The sequence below is a fragment of the Meles meles genome, chromosome X (assembly GCF_922984935.1).
Source record: "Meles meles chromosome X, mMelMel3.1 paternal haplotype, whole genome shotgun sequence".
In the NCBI taxonomy this organism is placed as follows: Eukaryota; Metazoa; Chordata; class Mammalia; order Carnivora; family Mustelidae; genus Meles; species Meles meles.
Window position 1 is genome coordinate 127,831,740 of NC_060087.1, and position 18,368 is coordinate 127,850,107.

General features: G+C 62.3%; 2 protein-coding genes across 2 annotated transcripts; one reads left to right on the top strand and one right to left on the bottom strand.

Moving 5' to 3' along the window:
* The first annotated feature begins 613 nt into the window (after positions 1 to 613).
* On the top strand, positions 614 to 1,859 carry LOC123934509 (melanoma-associated antigen 8-like). Its single transcript, XM_045994658.1, has 2 exons — positions 614 to 667; positions 837 to 1,859. Exons 1-2 carry the CDS (start codon positions 659 to 661, stop codon positions 1,857 to 1,859), a joined length of 1,032 nt encoding a protein of 343 aa, XP_045850614.1. The 5' UTR covers positions 614 to 658.
* Positions 1,860 to 15,535: 13,676 nt separating this feature from the next.
* On the bottom strand, positions 15,536 to 17,961 carry LOC123935276 (heat shock transcription factor, X-linked-like). The gene is made up of 2 exons (XM_045995951.1): positions 17,380 to 17,961; positions 15,536 to 16,270 (listed from the first exon to the last, which is right to left on the bottom strand). The coding sequence occupies exons 1-2, from the start codon at positions 17,953 to 17,955 to the stop codon at positions 15,551 to 15,553; spliced, it is 1,296 nt and encodes a 431-aa protein (XP_045851907.1). The 5' UTR covers positions 17,956 to 17,961; the 3' UTR covers positions 15,536 to 15,550.
* Positions 17,962 to 18,368: the final 407 nt, after the last annotated feature.

The window sequence follows — 18,368 nt, forward strand, 5'->3', positions numbered from 1 at the left end:
GGGGCCCTGGCCCTGGCCCTAGCAGGGGTGGAGGTGAGAAATGAGGAGATGCCTCCCACAGCAGGTCCCTAGGGCCCAGGCCCGCCCTCACACTTCAGTCAGCCACGGGAAGACGGGGGATCTGTGGGCAGACTGATTTCTCCTCGCTTTTCCTTCTGGCTTCTCCGTGAGATGAGGCCTCGACCCCAGGAGGGTGGCCTCCAGTCAGCACAGGGAGTTTTCCCAGGCCTTCCTGGAGTCAAGGTTTAGACAGAGGGTCTCACCCATCCAGTATAGACGGAACCCCACGATTGGCCATCCCTGGAGATCCGTGACGAGCCCTGTAGACCTAGGGCAGGCCGGTCCAGATGTGGGCCCCCTCGCTTTCCTTCCGTGGAGGCTCAGGGCTGCGTGGTCTTGCTGGGACCCTTTGGCCTCTGGGCCAAGTGGGGGTGGGGCTTAGGTCCTGGCAGGGGGAAGAAGTCCCCTGAGAGGCCAAGGAGGGGACCGCCGAGCCTGGAGGAGTGGCAAACTCAGTGAGTCCGACCCAGCCCTCCTGTGTGCCCTGGGCCCCGGGGCTGTGCTCGAAGTCTGTACCCTGAGGTGCCTCCTTTTCTCCCCCAGGGACGTCTAGAATGGGCTGTTGAGCCCTCGGTGTGAGGCAGGAGTCCGTGAGGTCATGGCGCAGGTGAGTGCCAGTGGTGAAGGGAAGGTGCTTACTCTGAGCCTGGAGCCAGGGCCTCGCCCCTCCCCACCCAGTGGGGGGCCCTGGGCACCCGTGGCCCCTTGTCAGCTTGGGACTTCCGGGCCTCTGCTGGCTGGGCTGCACCTGAGGAGCCGCCCACATGTGCCTTCAGGTTCAGCCCGACACCGACGCCATGCCCCTGGGTCAGAGGAGTGAGCTGTGGAAGCTGGAGGAATACCGAGGACCGGGACCAGGCCAGGGCCTGGAGGAGGCACAGCAGTGCGGGGCTGGGGGTGTGGAGGCCCTACCTCCCTCCTCCGCCTCTGCCTCCTCCCAGTCCACCGTCCCTTCCCTCTCCTGCTCTGCCCTGTCTCTGGGCCCCCTGGAGGAGGAGTCTGCTGCTGGGACCCCGAGTCCTCCCCAGAGCCCTCAGAGGGCCTGCCCCTCGCCCGTGGCCGTGGCAGCCACTGCCTGGAGCCAGCCCGACCAGGGCTCCAGCAGCTCAGATGAGGAGGGGTCCAGCACCCAGGAGGAGTCCGAAGAAGCCGAGCCCTGGCTCTCAGACATACAGCAGGAGAAGGTGGCTGACCTGGTGGGGTTCCTGCTCCTCAAGCATCTGACCAAGGAGCCGACCAGCCTGGCGGAGATGCTGGAGATCGTCGGCGAGGAGGAGCGGGACGCCTTCCCAGGGATCCTGGGCCAGGCGTCCGAGTGCATGCGGCTGGTGTTCGGCGTGGAGGTGAAGGAGGTGGACCCCAGCGAGCACTCCTACGTCCTGGTCACCGTCCTGGGCCTCACCTGCGATGCGATGCTGAGCGGTGACCAGGGCCCGCCCAAGACCGGCCTCCTGGTGGTGCTCCTGGGGATGATCCTCCTGGCGGGCGACCGTGCCCCCGAGGAGGTGGTGTGGGAAGCGCTGGGGGTCATGGGGGTGTATGCCGGCGAGGAGCACATCATCTACGGGGAGCCCCGGGGGCTCCTGACCAACGTCTGGGTGCAGGAAGGGTACCTGGAGTACCGGCAGGTGCCCGGCAGTGACCCTGCCCGCTACGAGTTCCTGTGGGGTCCCAGGGCCCATGCGGAAACCAGCAGGTTGCAAGTGCTGGAGTATTTGCTGAGGGTCCATCCCAGGCTGCCGGTTTCCACCCTGGCCCCGTCTGAAGAGGCTGTGAGTGATGAGGAAGAGGGGGCCTGAGCCCCAGGGGCGGCTGTGGTGCAGTCCCGGCTCTGGCGGGGTCGGCAGCTTGTCCTGCGGGGTGCTGGGCGTGAAGTGAGGCCGTTTCTTGGTTCTTCCCTGTTTGTGTGTGTGTGTGTGTGTGTGTGTGTATATGTGCGTGGGTGAAGAGAGAGTCCTGCGAGTTCTAAGCAGTGCAGGGCCAGGGAGGTTTGGAGGAAAATGCAGGACAAAGAGCCTCCTTTGGGAGTGTGGGAGGCGGTTCCCTGCGGTGCCTCCCACCTGCAGAGCTGGTGTCCCTGGGGAGCTCTCCAGGGGCTTTCCTTTGGGTAGGAGGTTTCATTTGCTTCAGTGGCTGAGTGTCTGAGTGACACCCCCCATAGCGTTTGTCCTTACCCAGTTCAAGAGTTAGGAGTTTTGTCATGCCCCGGGCTGTCTGGGGGGCTCCGTTTGTTAAACGTCTGCCTTTAGCTCTGGTCAGGAGCTCAGGATCTTGCGATCTAACCCCACATTGGGCTCCCTGCTCAGTGGGGCCTGTTTCTCCCTCTCCCTCTCTGTGTGCTCTGTTTCTTGAATAAATAAAATATCTTTAAGCAAAAAGGATTTTTGCCATGTCCTAGAAACCAGCCTAGACACCTTGCCTCCTTTTTTGGACTCTGGAGCAAAATCTCAGGGCTTGGCCTCGGGATGAGTTGGGAAGGTGAAAGAATGGAATAGGAAGGGGAAGGGGGTCGGGAATGGGGAAAGATAAGTGTGTGGCTTCTTGCCTCTGACGCCCCGCTGGCTGTCATGGTGTAAATGCCAGAGGCACACAGACGGGCTCCTGCCCTGGCTTGGTTCGTCAAGAAAGGAGGAGAAGCGTCCTCTCAGCACAGAGGGAGGTCTGATCACTGGCTCCTTGATTCCCAGACATGGGCTGAGTTCTACTTTCGGGAAAGCCCTGTGGGTGAGCGGGGAGGAAGCGAGAAGCAGGACACATCCCAGCCATAGGGGACTGTGTGTAGCAGCTCCAGTCCTGGCAGGAAGGTGGGCAGGTGTGCCCTGAGAGCTGCAGATGAAGCGGAAGCAGAGTGAGGGGGTGCGGCCGCCGAGGCGAGCACTGCCCTGGAAATGTCCCTGACCCAGCCCGGGTGGCAGGGCTGTGCCTCGAGGGGCCCCATGATTGCTTCTGTGCTGTTGGGTGGTGACAGTGGCCCTTCTTGGGAATCGGGTGCATTTGGGGCGGGAGAGACATCTTAAATGGATAAATGCTGGGAGCAGTTTGCATTGGGCTGTGGAGAAGGCCGAGTGTCCTGTGGCCTGAAGGTACAGCGTGCCGGGCCCTGTCCCAGGGTATTTGAACACAGTGAAGGTTCAGTGGCTTTATTCCTACGGTCTCCACGAACGTTCTGTGGACGACAGCGGGGAATGTGCAAGTCCCGGACAGCCCTGTTCCCCCTGGACTGGGGGAGCCCTCGCTGCCTCCTCGGCCAGGAGAAATTCTCAGGGCTCCCCGGAGCTGTGCGTGGCCAGTCCTGAAGAGTGGCTGGGTGTTTGTGGGGAGAAATGAAAGAAGCTCAGAGGTCTGAATGGAAGAGAAGCTGAAAAGAGGCATCGAGGTGGTCTCTTCCTGTTCCTGGGGGACCTTTGGGTTACTTGCACCGAGCTGCTCTAGAACCCCTGCCCCACCCTCACTCATTTGGGCATGATCTGTCCTCCCGGAGGTGCACAGGCAGAGAGCACGGTGTGCTTCGCTTCTCTGACGTTCCACTCGAACCCCACGTCTGTGATCTGTCAGGGCAACGGAAAATTTATAGAGGGGAAAGTGGTGCGGGAGGTCACAATAGCACCGGACAGCTGTCCCAAGCACCGCAGACCCTCAGACACAAGCGTGTACGTGTTCCAGCCTCTTCCAAAGTGGGACAGGAGCAGAGACTCACGGGTTAAAGAGGATTCGGACTGAGCATCCGAGGAAAGCGAACATTCTCAGCTCACTGAGATTTTGGAGGTTATGGCCGTGGGAAGTGCAGAAAGGGGTCGGGAGTGAGTAGGGCGATCAGCCCCACTGAGACGTCGTGAACAACCATAGCCACCTACGTGAGTGTGCCAACTCGTGAAAATTAGATGCGGTCCCGCACTTGAAGCCCCTGCCCCTTGGTGTATGGGTACATCCAAAGGCGGAGACTTTCAAGGCAAATTTGACTTTCTCAGGAACCCCTCCCAGAAATGGGGTTTTGCCTCAGCAAAGTAGAAAAGCCGCTTTGGGCTGAGAACGTAGTGCGCACGCGTGAATCAGAGCAATGTCCAGTGCTCGGGCCCCTCTTGTGCTCCTCCTGTCCCCAGGCTAAGGGGGAAACTGCATGGCCAGTCGTCTCACGCTTAGGAAGGCTTTGGTGGCAGAATCCTGTTTGTCACAGGCATTCCTATCGATGGCGCCCCGGGGACCAAGGATCAGTTCTTTGCGATGACAGCACAGAACAGAGAGCACGCTGCGTCCTCCGCCAGACACTCATGTCAGACCCATGGTCCCTTATGTGTGTGTGTCATGCCCGACGTGTGGGCCTTACTGCTCTGTGCAGGGCGGGCGGCCTTCCCCACAGGAGCCCCCGCTCGGGAAACGGGCTGTAGGGATGCTTCCTGTCCTTGCACTGCCTGGTCCATGAGCCTGTCTCCACCGTCTGTCCCCTCGGGGCCGTCATGAGTCTCTTATGGGAGCCGGGCAGCCAGCTGCATGTGGGCCTTGTTGGAATTGGGGGGTCCTCCTCCTGGGGCCCGGCCTGCAGCCCCCATCCCAGGCCGTCCTGATCCTGGCCTCAGTCTGCCATGTCTGGGGTCTCGTCCTCCAGTCACCCCGCTGCCAAGCCCTCACTCCCTGGTCCTCTCACAGTCATCTTTCCTCGGGAGGCCCCAGCCATGAATCCCACTCAGCGTGCCCGTGATTCCGCTAGAGCTGACTCGACACCCTGGTGGCGAGTGTGCCCGGGGCCCGTGAATGACAGTCATCGCCCCGTGACTGTGTGAGACCGTGTACAATGCTGTGTTATTTTCGGAGATCTCCTGTGTAACCCCAGCTGCTTCATGAAGCTGGTGGCCTTGTGCAGGTGACTCTGCCGCTTTGCTTCCTGAGGCTGAGCCAGAGAGGGCGCGTGTCCCCGTCAGCCATCCCCAGAGCCTGCTGGGACCCTGGTGTCTGCAGTCGGGCCGTTGGAGCAGAGGAGAGACTTGCAGGCGACGGCGTGGTCACCGCGATGCTCCCCCACTCACCCCAGACCCCCCCAGTCTCAAATGAGGACTTAGAGAGCAGCCATGGAGGAGGGGGTTTGGGTTCCCAGGCGGCAGGCTGTACAGAGGTCTGGCCGCCGCAGGAGAGGTGGAAGGAGGAGCCCCCCGCCGGCTCCATCTGGACTGCCCTGGGCTGAGCCGGGAAAGGGCCAGGGGAGCACAGAGGAGGCTGAGGTGAGCTGGAGCCTGGGTGACCTCGTGAACTGGGTGCTCTTGGCCCAAGTCCCAGGAGTGTCGCCCGTGGGGCAGTCCAGGATGGAAGCAGGGATACTGCGTCCCCTACTTGGAGGGAACCGATTTGGAGGATGTGGGATGGTGTTTGATCCAGATCGTCCTGGACGGCTTTGCTGTCCCACTCGGGACTCGCCAACTCCACCACGAGCGTCCCTCAGGAAGGCATTTCAGGGGTGCCAGGCTCTCAATCGTGTCGACACTAAAACACGTCACGCAGGTCCCTGGCAACTGTGGCCAGGGCTGGGCAGGGCAGGGACCGGCCCCCTTGCTCGTTGGCCGGACGACGTGACGATCTCTAGATGGTCTGACCCGTTCCCAGGAGGGGCTGGTGTGAGGTGTCTCAACCATGGTCCTGCTCCTCTCAGAAGCCCTCGTTACGCAGGCACAGCCTTGCCTCCCTGAAACCCCGCGCCTCGCCAGGCGTCTGACCTTCAGGCTGGCTCCCACCTACCTACCATCCTCTGGGACAAATACCGCTGTCCCAGGTCCTGGCGCCTTCACGAGCAAGCCTGGGGCCTCTCTGCCTGTACCGGACCTGAGCTAGGGCTGAGTACAGGGCACCGGCTGGGCCAGTGGCGGGAGGCAGGGTGTGAGACCAAGGGACAGCCACAAGACTGTGTGAAGGGCAATGCTGCATTTCCCAAGCCCCCAGACAGAGGATCTGGGCAGAGGTCCCCCGGACACTCACCCTTGGGCAGGCCGTGACAGTCCTTAGACCCGTGGGAGGGTGTTTTGAACTGCTGGCCCACTGCGTGTCTGATGCGTAGTCTGCCCAGGGGAGTGAGTCCGCTGGACAGGTTTGGACCACCCAGTCGGCTGGGAGAGAAGGGGACGGGACTGGGAAGGGGCGCGGCAGAGCAGTGGCCGTGCCTGAACCCAGAGCAGCCTTCGGTGGGCCGCGGCTCCTCCATTGCGTGCGGGTGGGATCTTGTCCTCCCACGATGCCCCATCCCCCACTGAGTTGTCCTGTCTTCCTAGGACTCCTCCTGGCTTTGGGAGTTCCCAGACTTTGTTGTCGATGACCGTGAGCTTTTGGAGAGGTCCTGGTCAGACGCACTGTAGGACGTCCGTCAACTGGGGTTTGTCGGGTAGATTCCTCCGGCGGAGACCCGGCCACAGGTTTCGGAGAGGAAGGCCACAGAGTAAAGAGACGCTCACCCCATCCTCTGGAGGGTGTCTACGGACGAGAAGTACGGGTAGTCACTGTTGATGCTGACCCTGAGCATGCGGCCGAGGTAGCGGCTGTCAGGGTCCCCAGTGGAAAGGGACCCTTTCATTGGCCTGTTCCACATAGTGCTGTTGTGGGGAGGCCACTGTGCCCAGCCCCTCCCTCTGGGCAGAAGGACTGCGCTCCTCTTCTCCGGGGCAGCGCTATCTACTTTGGTAGCTTGGGACTCGCCTGCGGGAGCCTCGTCCACTCTCGTGCTTTTGTTCCTTCACCATCCCGTCCTGTATTTTTCTCACTAGGGACTCGAGGAGGTTTTATTCTATCGTTTGGGTCACATCCCAGTATTGCTCGATTTGGTCGCTCACATTGTTCTAGCGTTGGTCGTCTGAAGGGGTCTCCGTCAGCTTCCGAGTCCCTTTGAGGTACAGAGTGGTTTCTTTTCATTTTTATTAGATTTTATTTTTAACGTGTCCCTACTTTCTGGCACTTTGAGATGCCCCAGGCTCCTTGTGACATAATAAGATACCGGTTTCTATACTTCTGTATCTGTATCTCTCTATTTTGTCTCTCTCTCTCTCTCTCTCTCTCTCTCATACAGGTCTCTGGCTCCGGTTCCCGACACGGGGCTCCTGAATCCCTTGTAAATAGGGGTGCTGGGAGGATCGCTTCTCCTGACACAGGGTCTCTGATCCCGTGTTTGACATGGGGCTCCTAAATAAAACCCTTGTCATTTCCCGAGAGGTAAGAGCCCTAGGAGCATCTTTTGTTCGAACCACCAATCCTAGCTGAGCTCCTGGGTGGCCCTGGAGGGGGCGACAGCTCACCAGAGAGACCAAGCCATGATTAGAAGCTTGGAGTGTTCATCCCTTTCGCCCCATTCTGCAGAGCGGGGAGTCCCGGGGGCTGGACCTGGCGTTAGGAATCAGTCGTGCCTGATTGTGAGGAAGCCTCCAGAAAACAGCCCAGGGGCTGGGGGAGCTTCCCGGCGGGTGAACACACCAACATTCCGGGAGAGTGGTGCCACCCAAGTCCACGGGGACCGATGACGATCCTGTGCCCGCGTGCCTCCCAGACCTCCCCTGATGGATGCCTTCATCGGGCCGTTCCTACCCTTTAACAAGGTGATAAACACCAGTGTCTCCCTGAGTTCTGTGAGCTGTTGTAGCAGACTCTCGACTCCACGGTGGGAGGGCCAAGGGAACCCCCGATGTGTAGCCCACTCCGAGCTGTGGGTAACGTGAGGACCTGTGTGACGGGCATCTAAGGTGGGAGGCCGTCCCGCGGGACAGAGCCCTGACTGACCTCGAGGGATCCGGTGCTGTCTGCGGGTAGAGGGGGTCGGAAGAGGATCATTAATTGAGTCAGGACACCCAGCTGGTGCGGGAGACTGCTTGCGGTGGGGCCGGGGGGAGCCCCCGAAGTGTCAGAAATGCTGTGAGTGTGGTAGCCGTGTGGGACTAAAGGACAGACACGTAGCACGAAGACTGAGCTTTTGTTCGTCGCTCAGGCTGCACATTTCCGGCCCCTGTCCTGGCGTCATCCTTACGCCTAAGGAGCCCTGCTTCCTTTCCTTGAGGAAGGAATTTAGAAACCAAGATCGGCGTGCCCGCTGAGCTCGTGCTATCGGGCTATTATTAGGTATAGGCCCTCTCTGCAGACAGAGCGAGGAAACATCCAGGTGCGCTCACGCCCGTGTGCACGTGTGTCTACGAGCATTTCCGTGTGTAATCATCTGCTCTGTGGGGAGCTAAACGTGGCCTCACGCTCCTGAGTCCAACTCTCATCTAGTACCTCCTGGATCATTCTAGCCTCCTGCCCTCGTTTATAAGGAAACGTCCCTTTCCACAGGGAGAGAACGGCTCCGCCCCGTGGCCATCCCTTTGCCTAGCCGTTCGGGCGGACCTTGGTGTCACGAGTGTCAGGAGGTTAAGCTGGGGACAGGGCCTCGGGACACAGCTCTGAGAACTAGAACGCGGGGGTTAGGTCGTCCCCTGGGCCTTTCGTGCTACCGACGCCCTCGCTTCCAGAGCAGTGTAGGTAGCACCTTCCCAGGCCCCCCCTCCAGGAAGGGCGTTTCATGCATCTGTCATACACTTGCCAGAGCTGGACTCCCCGGACAGGCTGCATTCCTCCCTGGGATTCCACGGGCCGCTGTGTGACTCTGTGCCTGCGTGCACTTGGCATACAGGAAGGCACACTCTTGTGCTGTAAGTTCAGTGCGTTTGACAAATGCATCGTACCGTCCAGCCACGGCGCCGGGAGGACACAGAATGCTGTCCTACGTCCTACGACGTGCCCTGGCTCCACCTAACCGGTCCTTCCTCCCGTCTCCCGAGCCCGGGGCGATCGTCGACCTTTTGACCCAGTTCTCCAAGCTTGCCTTTCCCAGACGCCGTAGGTCTGGAATCAGACGGTAAGCAGCCTTTAACAAGGCCCCGCGGTAACTGGGATCCTCTGTCTTTTTCTCTCGGTGAGTCAAGCTATAGGTTGGTCACTTCTCTTCATCTTTTCCAAGAACCGACTTTTGTTGGCATCGATTTCCTCCACTGCTCGTCTTTTTCCTCGGCAGGATTTCATCTGTAAGTAGCCTCTACCCCCAGAGCGGGGCCGGAACTCACGGCTCCGAGATCACCAGTCACATACTCCAACGACTGAGCCGGCCGGGCCCCGGTTGTGTGTCTGTCCTCCACTTCGTCTCCTCCTCGCACTCTGTTCTCTCTCGTTGTCTTCCTTGTGCTGGCTCTGGGTTCCCTTGGCTCTTTGGCCGGGGTGCTGACGTTGCAGGTTAGGTGTTGGGGCTTTTGGCCTGTGGGTTGGTTGGTTTTCACGTGGGCGTTTCCCGCTGTGAGTTTCTCGGGGCTCTTTGGCCCCGTCCCATGAGCTCTGGCGCCGCGTCTCTAGGGCTCGGGCATGGGAAAGCATTTTCCAGTCTCCCTTTGTTTCCCGCTGTGATGCGGTGGTGATTGTTATGGCCCGAGCTGCCGAACTGCCGTCTGCCCCCTTTTCATAGGGGGCCCCCATGCTCCCAGCCCCTCAGAGTGGGACTGTTGCTGGAGACAGGGCCTTTCAAGTGGTGACAGAGTTCAAAGGAAGCCGGCGACAATGAGCTCCATTCAATATGGCTGGTGTCCTCGGCAAAGGAGTGGAGGAGGACGCAGCAAAGGAGACAGCAGGGCCGGGGTTGCCTGCTCGCACGGGTGACCGTGGCAAGAGGCAGCAAGAGGGCAGCCACCTGCACGCCCAGGAGAGAGGCTGTCAGAAGAGCCCACGCCTGGCAGCACCTTGATCTTGGACTCCCTGTCTTCAGAACCGGGAGGGAATCGGCGTCTGTTGTGCAAGCCACGCAGTCTGGGGTCTGTGGATATGGCAGGCGTGGCCGACGGACACGGTTCTCTGGGGATGCGCTGCCTGACCTCCATCTGTTTGCGAGTTTCCCGCCCCACGCCCCGGGAGGGAGGACGGCTCTCCTTCCGTTTTGGCCCGAGGACATACCTTGTTGGGGGTCGGCCCTTTCGGTTCTGGAGGGATGGGCTGTGGTCAGGCGCGTGGGCTTTCTGGAGAAAGTGCACCGGAGAAGGGTATTTAGTCTGTGCTTGGGGGGTTCCCGTAGCTGCCCTTAGATCCCCTGGTCTTCAAGGGCCGGGGAGTCTTCCTTCCTGAGCTGCGGCGGCCCATTCTCTCCTTCACTGAGAGCGGGCTGTGCCCGCCGGCTCGGGCCACTTCACGAAATGCAGCCTCCTGGGCGGCTTCCCCAGCGGGCATTCGGCTTCTCACTGTTCTGGAAGCTAGTCGTCCAAGACCCAGGGGTCGCAAAGTTTGGTTTCCGGTGACAGGGAGCCTCTCTTCCTGGCTTGGAGAAGGCCGTCTTCTCACTGTTCCCCCCCCCACCCCATGGCCTCTTTTGTGTTCCCCGGCGGGGCGGGTCAGAGAGAGAGAGAGGGACCTCCGCCGTGTCTTCCTCTTCTGACAAGGACACTAGGGCTATCAGGTGAGGGCTTACGACCCTTAGGACCCCGTTCACCCTTCATGAACCGCCTAAGGGCCCTTCCTCCACATAGGGCCACTGGGGGGTGCGGTCAGCGCGGCTCGGATGAATTTGGCAGCGGACACGCACTTGCGTCCTCCCACTGCTGGCGCCTCCACGGCGTGCCCGGGGGCCTCGTTCCATCTTGCGTGAAAACCGCGGCCCCCAAGAGAAGCCTGACAGCGGCTGACAGAAAGGCCTGGCCCCCTGGGGCGGTCATCGGGGCAACACGCCCGCCTGTCTCCTGATCAGGTGGCTGCTGAGGGGATCACTCGACGGTCGTCACCCCAGCAAAGGAGCGGTTTTTTATGAGTGCGGCCCCCACCAGCCAGGAGTGAGTGCACGGGGACCCTCGCTCCTACTTAGGGCCACAAGAGCTGGGCCACATTTCAGGAGCGCCCACGCGAGACTTGCACAGCACTGGCTTCGGCGCGGCGCTCCCGGTGGGTACCGGCTTCTGCCGGACCCGAGAGCGCCAGTGCGGGCACGGCCGTCTGCTGTCTGTGGAGAAGCCGAGAGGCTGAGGGCGTCAGCTCCAGGTGGCCGGACAGGAGGCCCCCCTTGGGGGCAGAATCAGAGGCCTGCTGTCCCCAGAAGCTCAAGTCCATCCGCGCTCCCACACGTGACACTCCGAAACCTACTCCCCATTCCCGCCTCCCCAGGGCATCCCACGTCCCTCCCGGCCCCTCACAGGCACGGGGGCAGGAACAGGGTCCCTGATAGGTGACAGACGGGGTGGTCAGTGAGGGGCACGGTGGTCCAGGCCCACATGCGCCTGAGCCGGCAAGAGCACACCCAGAGGTGGCCCGAGCGCCCCGAGTGGCTCCTGCCTCTCTCCCTGTGCTTGGGAAGAAGGAAAGGCTGAGTCCCCTGAGCGCGTGTCTCCTAATGGTCTGGAGAGAGGGTTTTCCTGGCCCCTCTTGTCCATGATGGCTGGAGGGGGTCTCAGTCGTGGGCGCGGGGGTGTAAGGACAGGCGAGCGTCCTGGCGCCGCCTCCCCATTCGTCAGGCTCTCCTGATAGAGAAGGCAGGAGACCGAGGAGGTGGGCTCCTGGCTGCCCCGTGCCCATCCACAGGGAGGCTCCCGGGAGGCTGGGGCTCCGTGACGAGATCCGTGAGGAGCCCCGTGGGTCCCAGCCTCATGGTGGCCTGGGTGCCCACTTCCCTAGCTGGACCCCTGCGCCCCCTCTGGTGTCAGAGGTCCTGGGGAAGTAGCGGGGCTCCCCAGGAGCAGATTGGACTTCCTCGCCAAGACCGCTCTTGGGGGAAAGAGGGCCCTGGGCCAGGTGGGTGAGGAGGGTGTGTAAAAGGTCCCAGGGCCGGACCGGGGGGCGGGGCAGCACAGTGGGCCCGGACCTCTGAGGGCCTGTGTGCGGGATCCATCAGCGACAACGCAGACCCGCTCTGCCCATTTCTGAGGTTCTGCCCCGGGCCGAGGGCTGGAACCCGGGGCCCGGGGCCTGTCTCTGCTTCTTGTCACCACGGCCGAGCCCCTGGTTGTGTTGCAGGTGCGGACGAGACTCTGACTGTGGCCTCTCGTCAGCCTTACCTGCCGGTCCGTAGAGCAGGATTCATTGCCGTGTCTTTGCTTGGAAAGGTTCACGCCAATCCCCGGCAGCTGTCCTCCACCGAGGGCTCTGTGCCGAAGCCCCGGCCAGTGTCCCTCACAGCAGGCTAAGCCCCTGGGCCCACGAGGCTGACACGGCTGGACACTTGCAAATGCAGCTTTGAGACGTAGCTGAAGAAGGGAGAATGTCAGAGGATGAACCTCGAACCTCGGCGATTTAGCCAAGAAGACAGAAACCCTTTCTTACTGTTACGTAATGCCCTTGTGAATGTATGATCTTTGGAGAAACCCTGTAGTTTTACCTGCTGATGCTGTCTTGTTGGAGAATAAATTTTGGATGTTTTTTTTTCCCTTTCCCCCACCAAAAACAAACAAACAAAAAGACAGAAACCCAGGGTTCCCTGGCCTGTGGGATTCAGTGGGCTCCCAAGAGCTGCCGGGCGCCCCCACCTGGCAATAGCGGCCCCCACCTGGCAATAGCGGCCTCCTGCTTGGGAGGCACCTGGTAGGCCTTGCACATGGCTTTCCTAAGGGTGGCATCCCTTCTGTCGTCATGGCGACCTGCACTCTGCACACTTTACCCTGAGCTGTCATCGGGTGCAGCTGACCTTTTCCGTGGCCTGTGTTTTGGGGAAGGGGAGGGGGAAGTCCTTCCTCAGAATCCTGCCTTGCAGAATGAGGTCCTGAGCCTCAGGGTGTCTAGTGGAAGCAGGAGGCCATTGGGGGAGAGTGAGGGGGGCACACTCGGGGCCAGAGTCTGTGCTCCTGGGAACTATGGGCATTGGGGGGGCGGGACCACCTTTGTGCGGGCGGAGGGGGGGGGATGTACGAGCCACTGCAGGCCGTTCTGCCGCATCCCTCAGGAGCATCCCCCCCCACCCCTGCCCCACTCCCCAGTAGGGACCACAGGAGTCTCTCCAGCCTTTGTCACGTGTCCCCTGTGAAGGGATCGCCCTGGTGTGAGGGGGAGCCCTGGGTGAGAACTGTTCTTCTTGGGCACTGGGCTGCGCTTTCGAATGCTTTCCTGGGGCACGAGGTCTCCGCTCTTGGCTCCTCTCTCAGAAAGCCCTGTCGCGGGTCACTGCTTCAAGTGCTGTCCCAGAAACACGCGATAGGCCATGCCCTCCTTTGGGCCTCCTACCGAGGAGGTCTCTATGGCACTGGGCATTCGTGTTTCCTATGGTGAGTCTTGTGACAGGCGTGACCACAATCCTCCCCAAGCCCTCAAGGGCACCCAGAAGAGGCCCAGCGTGTTTCCACGGGACACGTGCCCGAGGACCCACGACGACGGCGCTTCTGTTTCCTTGGGGTGGCCATTCAGGGGGTGAAGGGCTCCGGCTCCTCTCCCCTCTCAGCTCTGTCACCGCTTGGCCCCTTCTGCAAAGAAGGGACAGAGAGCAAGGGAGCCTAGCGGAGACGGTGGGGGCCCACTGAGGAGCAGACCTGACCGCAGCCCAGCATGGAGGAGGCTTGGGCAACGCTCCGCGGGAAGAGAGTCCACGGCCGCCAAAGTCACCCGGCTCTCCCACGTGGGTATCAAACGTCCCGACTCTCGAACTTGGCAGCACACTGCCCACGGCCCTCCTTAGGCCACCCTTACTGTTCAAACTGCCCTTCCACCTTCCCAGACGGCCTCACCTAGGATGGTATCCTGGGAACCAAAGTAAGAGCCAGGGCGCCCAGGGTGCTCGGTGGATGGAGCGTCTGACTTCGGGTCTGAGCTCGGGCCATGATCGCGGGCTCCTGGCCTCTGCCTGTGTCTGGCTCCCCGCTCAGAATGGAGTCCGCTTGAGCTTCCTTCCCCTCGCTCTGCCTCCCCTTCTGCTCCTTCCCCAGCTCTGGCTTGCTCTCCCTCTAAGAAATAAGACCTTAAAAGAAAAGAGAGTAACACGCAGCATGGCCTCTCCTGTTCCCCCCGAGCACCGGTTGCCTCCAAGACCTCTGTGGCCGCCTCGGCTCAGCCCCCGGGAAGCTTTCGTGCCCAGCTCCCTCCCGGGTGAGCTCAGAGTGCCGTCCCCTGGCCCAGCGCAGGAGGGCTCCGGGCCAGCCAGGTTCCATCAGCAAAGGCTGTTAGGGTCAGCGCTCAAGCGGGACTGAGCGGTGGGAAGAAGTGTGGGATGGGTCTGGCCCCGAGGCCACGCCTTCTAGGTTGTGTCCATGCGACCACACCCTGTCTGAAGAGCAGAGGCCCCAGGTGACCACCGGGCCCTTCGGCCCCTTTGGCCCCTTTCTGTGGAGACGTGCATGTCATCAGGCTTCCCGCGGGTGGAGGTTTATAGGGGGTTGGGGTTCAGAACGCCGTGTGGTTCGGGATCCGGAGCCCCGTGCGAGTCCAAGGCAGGGAGGAAGAGACAAGTGCGCCTCCCAAGAGCTAAGGCATTCCCAGGTCAAGACCTCTCTGGAAAGGGGTTGAGGACCCACTGGTGAGCGTCAGTTCCCAAGGGAGCAGCCTGGGACAGGCTAGACGGGCCAAGGTCAGGGCCGCTCTAGCCTCGGGGTGACGGGGGCCCCTGTTTGCCGTTGCCATGTGTCCATTCGCTTATGGGCTCTTCCCCTGCTCAGGGGGTCTCCCTACCCCTGCCCAGTGGAGAAAGTAAGGACAGAGGTGTCTCTCGGTTCTGGGGATGGTTGCTTTTCCCCCTCTCTCCCTCTGCCTGGTTCCAGAGCCCATCTGGTATGGTCTATGGCCCGTGAGGGCCACGGTGGGAGCCTGGGTGCCCGTTGCCTGTGCTCCTTGAGACAATCGGTCTTTGAGGAGGCTCACGGTGCAGAGTGCGCGTTCTCGAGGCGCTGCGCGCCCTGGGAGCCAGAGGTGGTTTCCTCCCCAGTGGGAGCATGACGCGCGCGACGTGTTGAGTTCAGAAGAGAAAGAGGATGGGGAGCAAAGGGCAAAAGTCACCAGCTCCTCCGACAGGAGCAGGAAGAGCCACCCATGCATCCTGTCCTCCAGACACCAGCAGGCGCCCTCTGCACTGCAAACCCGCAGCACTCGGAGGCGACGGTCCCCACCCGCCTCTGGGTGCTGCAGGACTGTCGGGCCACCTTTTCCCCCTCCTATGAGGTGCGACCTGACCTCTCCTCGTGGGTCAAGGGAAGGTCCTGTCATACAAGGGCCCCGGCACGACGGGGAAGGGCGCCTGCTCGGCCAGGAAAACGCTGCCGCGGTGAGCCCTCGGCCCCCGATGCCAGCTTCTCGGACCCGTCAGGCGCTGCACGGAGGCCTTTCTCAGGAGCGGTGGCGGAAACCCGAGGGGCCTGACCGAGGGTCCCCTGGGCCCCTTCATCCACCAGGAGGGGCGTCGTGCCAAATTCTCGACTGCGCAAGCAGAAAGCTGAGGCCTAGCCCGCTGCTAAGAAGGAAACATCGCAGAGGCCAAGAGCACTGGGGTTCATCCGAAAGGGGCTCCCTTTCTGACACATTTTATTAACCTGCCTGATTCCCGACAAGCAGACGGCCCCTAGCTGCGGTGGTGTGCGCAGCGGGGGTAATCGGGGGGCCCAGCGGTCGGTGGCAGGTACTCCGGGATACAGCGGCTGTCCGGACAGCAGTGGAAGGGGCTCGGGGGGTGAATAAGCACGGTCACGGGGGCGACGGGTCCAGCAGCCACACCAGGCACGGCGGCCACGCCGTGGACCCAGGGCTGGTAAAGCGGCAGCAGCCCAGCCATGGGGAGCTGCACGGTGGGCACGGGGAGGAGCACGGGGAGCCCGGGGGCAAGGCCCAGAACCGAAGCGTAAGGGTGTATCTGTGCGGGAGGCAGGGTGACACAGACCCAGGGGGAGGTCGCGGGCTGGGCCACATACGTCATGAGGGGGATGGGCGCCTGGGCGCCCTGGAGCTGGCCGTCCACGGCCCGGCCTGCTGCGGCGTGGGTGTCGGGCACGGTGGTCCTGGCCGCCGCGCCGAGCATGGCAGGAGGGGCCGAGTCGCTCCTGACCCGGATGGTGGGGCCGTCGCCCTGTGGGCTGCTCTCTGGCTGCGGCGGGTCCCCGGCAGAGGACAGGACTCCCTCGTGTCGCAGGCCGGGTGTCGGTGCCGCTGGGGGGACGCCCAGGGCGTCGGGCTCGGGCTCGCTTTCCATTTGCCTTAGTGTGGATTTCACGGCCACCCTCCTCTTCATCCTCAGGAGCAGGTGAGGACAGTCTCTCTGGAAGAAGGGGCTCCTGTAGAACTGTAACTGCGGGGCAAACGGAAAGAGGACAAGAGAGTCCGTGTCACAACAGAGTTGATCGCAAGCGGCAGCCGGATCGGGGCCGCTCTGTGGTCAGAGGCAGCGGTAGGCCCTGAGGCCTCTTGGGGAAAGGTCCCGGTCTGGGCGGGAAGCCGTGTGCTCGCTTTCCCGTCGTCCGCCCTCGCTCACTTAGGACACCCACGTCACCTGGGGCCAAGACTCCAAGTGGCCTACTGGGTCAGCATCCACGTCCAAAGGAGGGGGGCTTGGAGTCCAAGGAAGGGAGCCTCGGAATTGGCAGACGGGGGCGGGAGACCGGGCGGCTGTCCGAGCCCAGGTCCGCTGGCCGCAGAAGCACGCCCTGGCCGGGAGTCCCCGGCTCTGGGCGTCCAGGGGCCCGCTGGGCTTGGGAAGCGCGCCCGCTCGTTCAGCCTCCACAGGCTTCCAAAGGGCTTTGGGGCAGCACAGCCCCCAGACGCCCAGGGGACACCGCTAGTTCACGAAAGGGGCCCGTCCACCCGCCTCGGCGACGGCTGAGAGCTGCGGGAGCCCCACGCGGGCACACTCACGGTCCCTGGGGACGTGGGGGTCCCCCCGCCCCCCGAGCATCAGGGCGGGACGATCCAGTGTTTGCGGAGGGTTCGGGCATGGGCAGGACAGGCAGCGCGCCGTTGCGGGCGCCCAGAGCGACGACTTCCCTCACGTGTGGGCATCCCCCGATGCCCATCGCCTCACAGTCACACCCAGCCAAAAGACACAAACTTAGAGAAAGGGGAAACGCGGCGGGCTGGGGGGAGGGTCGCAGAAGAAAGGGGAAAAAGGAGAGACCGTTTCTCCCTTGTGAGCAGAGCTCTGAGCGTCTGCTCTCTTACCTATTCCCAGTGCCCTCCACTGAGTGTCCGCCGGGTCGGCGGCGGGCCCATCGCGCGGGCCCTTGAAGAAGGCACCCCGACACCCTCGGCCCCATCCTGGGCACTTTCCCCACATTGGGTCTCGGTCGCCGACCCCACCGCCCAGAGGGAGACCCGGGCCCCCGATGCCCAGGAGGCGGTCCCGGGGGGCTGTCTCCCCGCCGACCCCAGCACCCCGGAGCCTGGCGGCTCGGCCCCCGTTACCTTGCTCAGGACGTGGACAGGGGCCCCTCCGGTGAGAAAGCTGGTGAGGCAGATGGATGTGTGGACGTCCCGGCGCAGTTTGCTGAATCCATACAGGTTGAGCTGGCGGACGAAACTCTTCATACAGTCCGTTTCGAACACTTTGTCCGGACCCTCCCTCTCCAAAACCTCCTTCTGAAACAGCTTCTCGTTGATGCCTATGCAGGTGCCATCCTTGGCCCACCAAATGGACGCAAACTGGGCGCTGTTGACGACGGCCCACAGCTTCTTGGGAAAGGGCAGGCAGAGGAGGCTTCCTTCTCCCACCGACAGGGCGTCCCGGGAGGTGCGTGGCCTTTTCAGCAGAGGCTCTTGGGTCAAGGCCTGGAAAGCGTTTTCCTCCAGCAGCAGCCTGAAGCCAGGGTCCCCAGGGGACATCGGCTGCGCCAGGGTGAGAGGAGGCTGTGCTGGAGGAGCGCTGCTCTCCGAGCCCACGGCGGCAGGAGCAGGGGCAGGAGCCCCCGCTTCTGGAGGGGAGGGCGGCGGCCCCGAGCCCCGCGCCGGGCCCGGCGGACCCCGCTTCTCCTTGCTGGACATACTCCGCTCCGGCGCGTCCCTCCTTCCTGTAGACCTGCAGTGCGGCGTGGCCGGCAGCACCCCTTGATAACAGGGCGGCCCGGGGACATCACAAAGGGGCTCTGGCTATTTGGGGGTGACATCACAAGCTAGCCAGCCAGTGACCTGATAAAGGGCCAGCCACACGAGTGACCTGTCAGCACGCTGACATTCTGGTCACACCCGGTCCTTCCCTGGGCAAGGGGACCCTCGTCTACGGCTTTAAAGTAACGCACCCAACATCCGGGGCCAACCCCAAACCGTCCTTCCATCCCGCACCTGTCTCCCCGGGTGCCGGCTGACCTCCACTGGCCTGCGTCCCCCGAGAGGTCAGACGTTGTTCTCTGGGCCCGGGGGCCTCGAGAGCCCCTAATGAGATGCACGCTTTCAAGCAG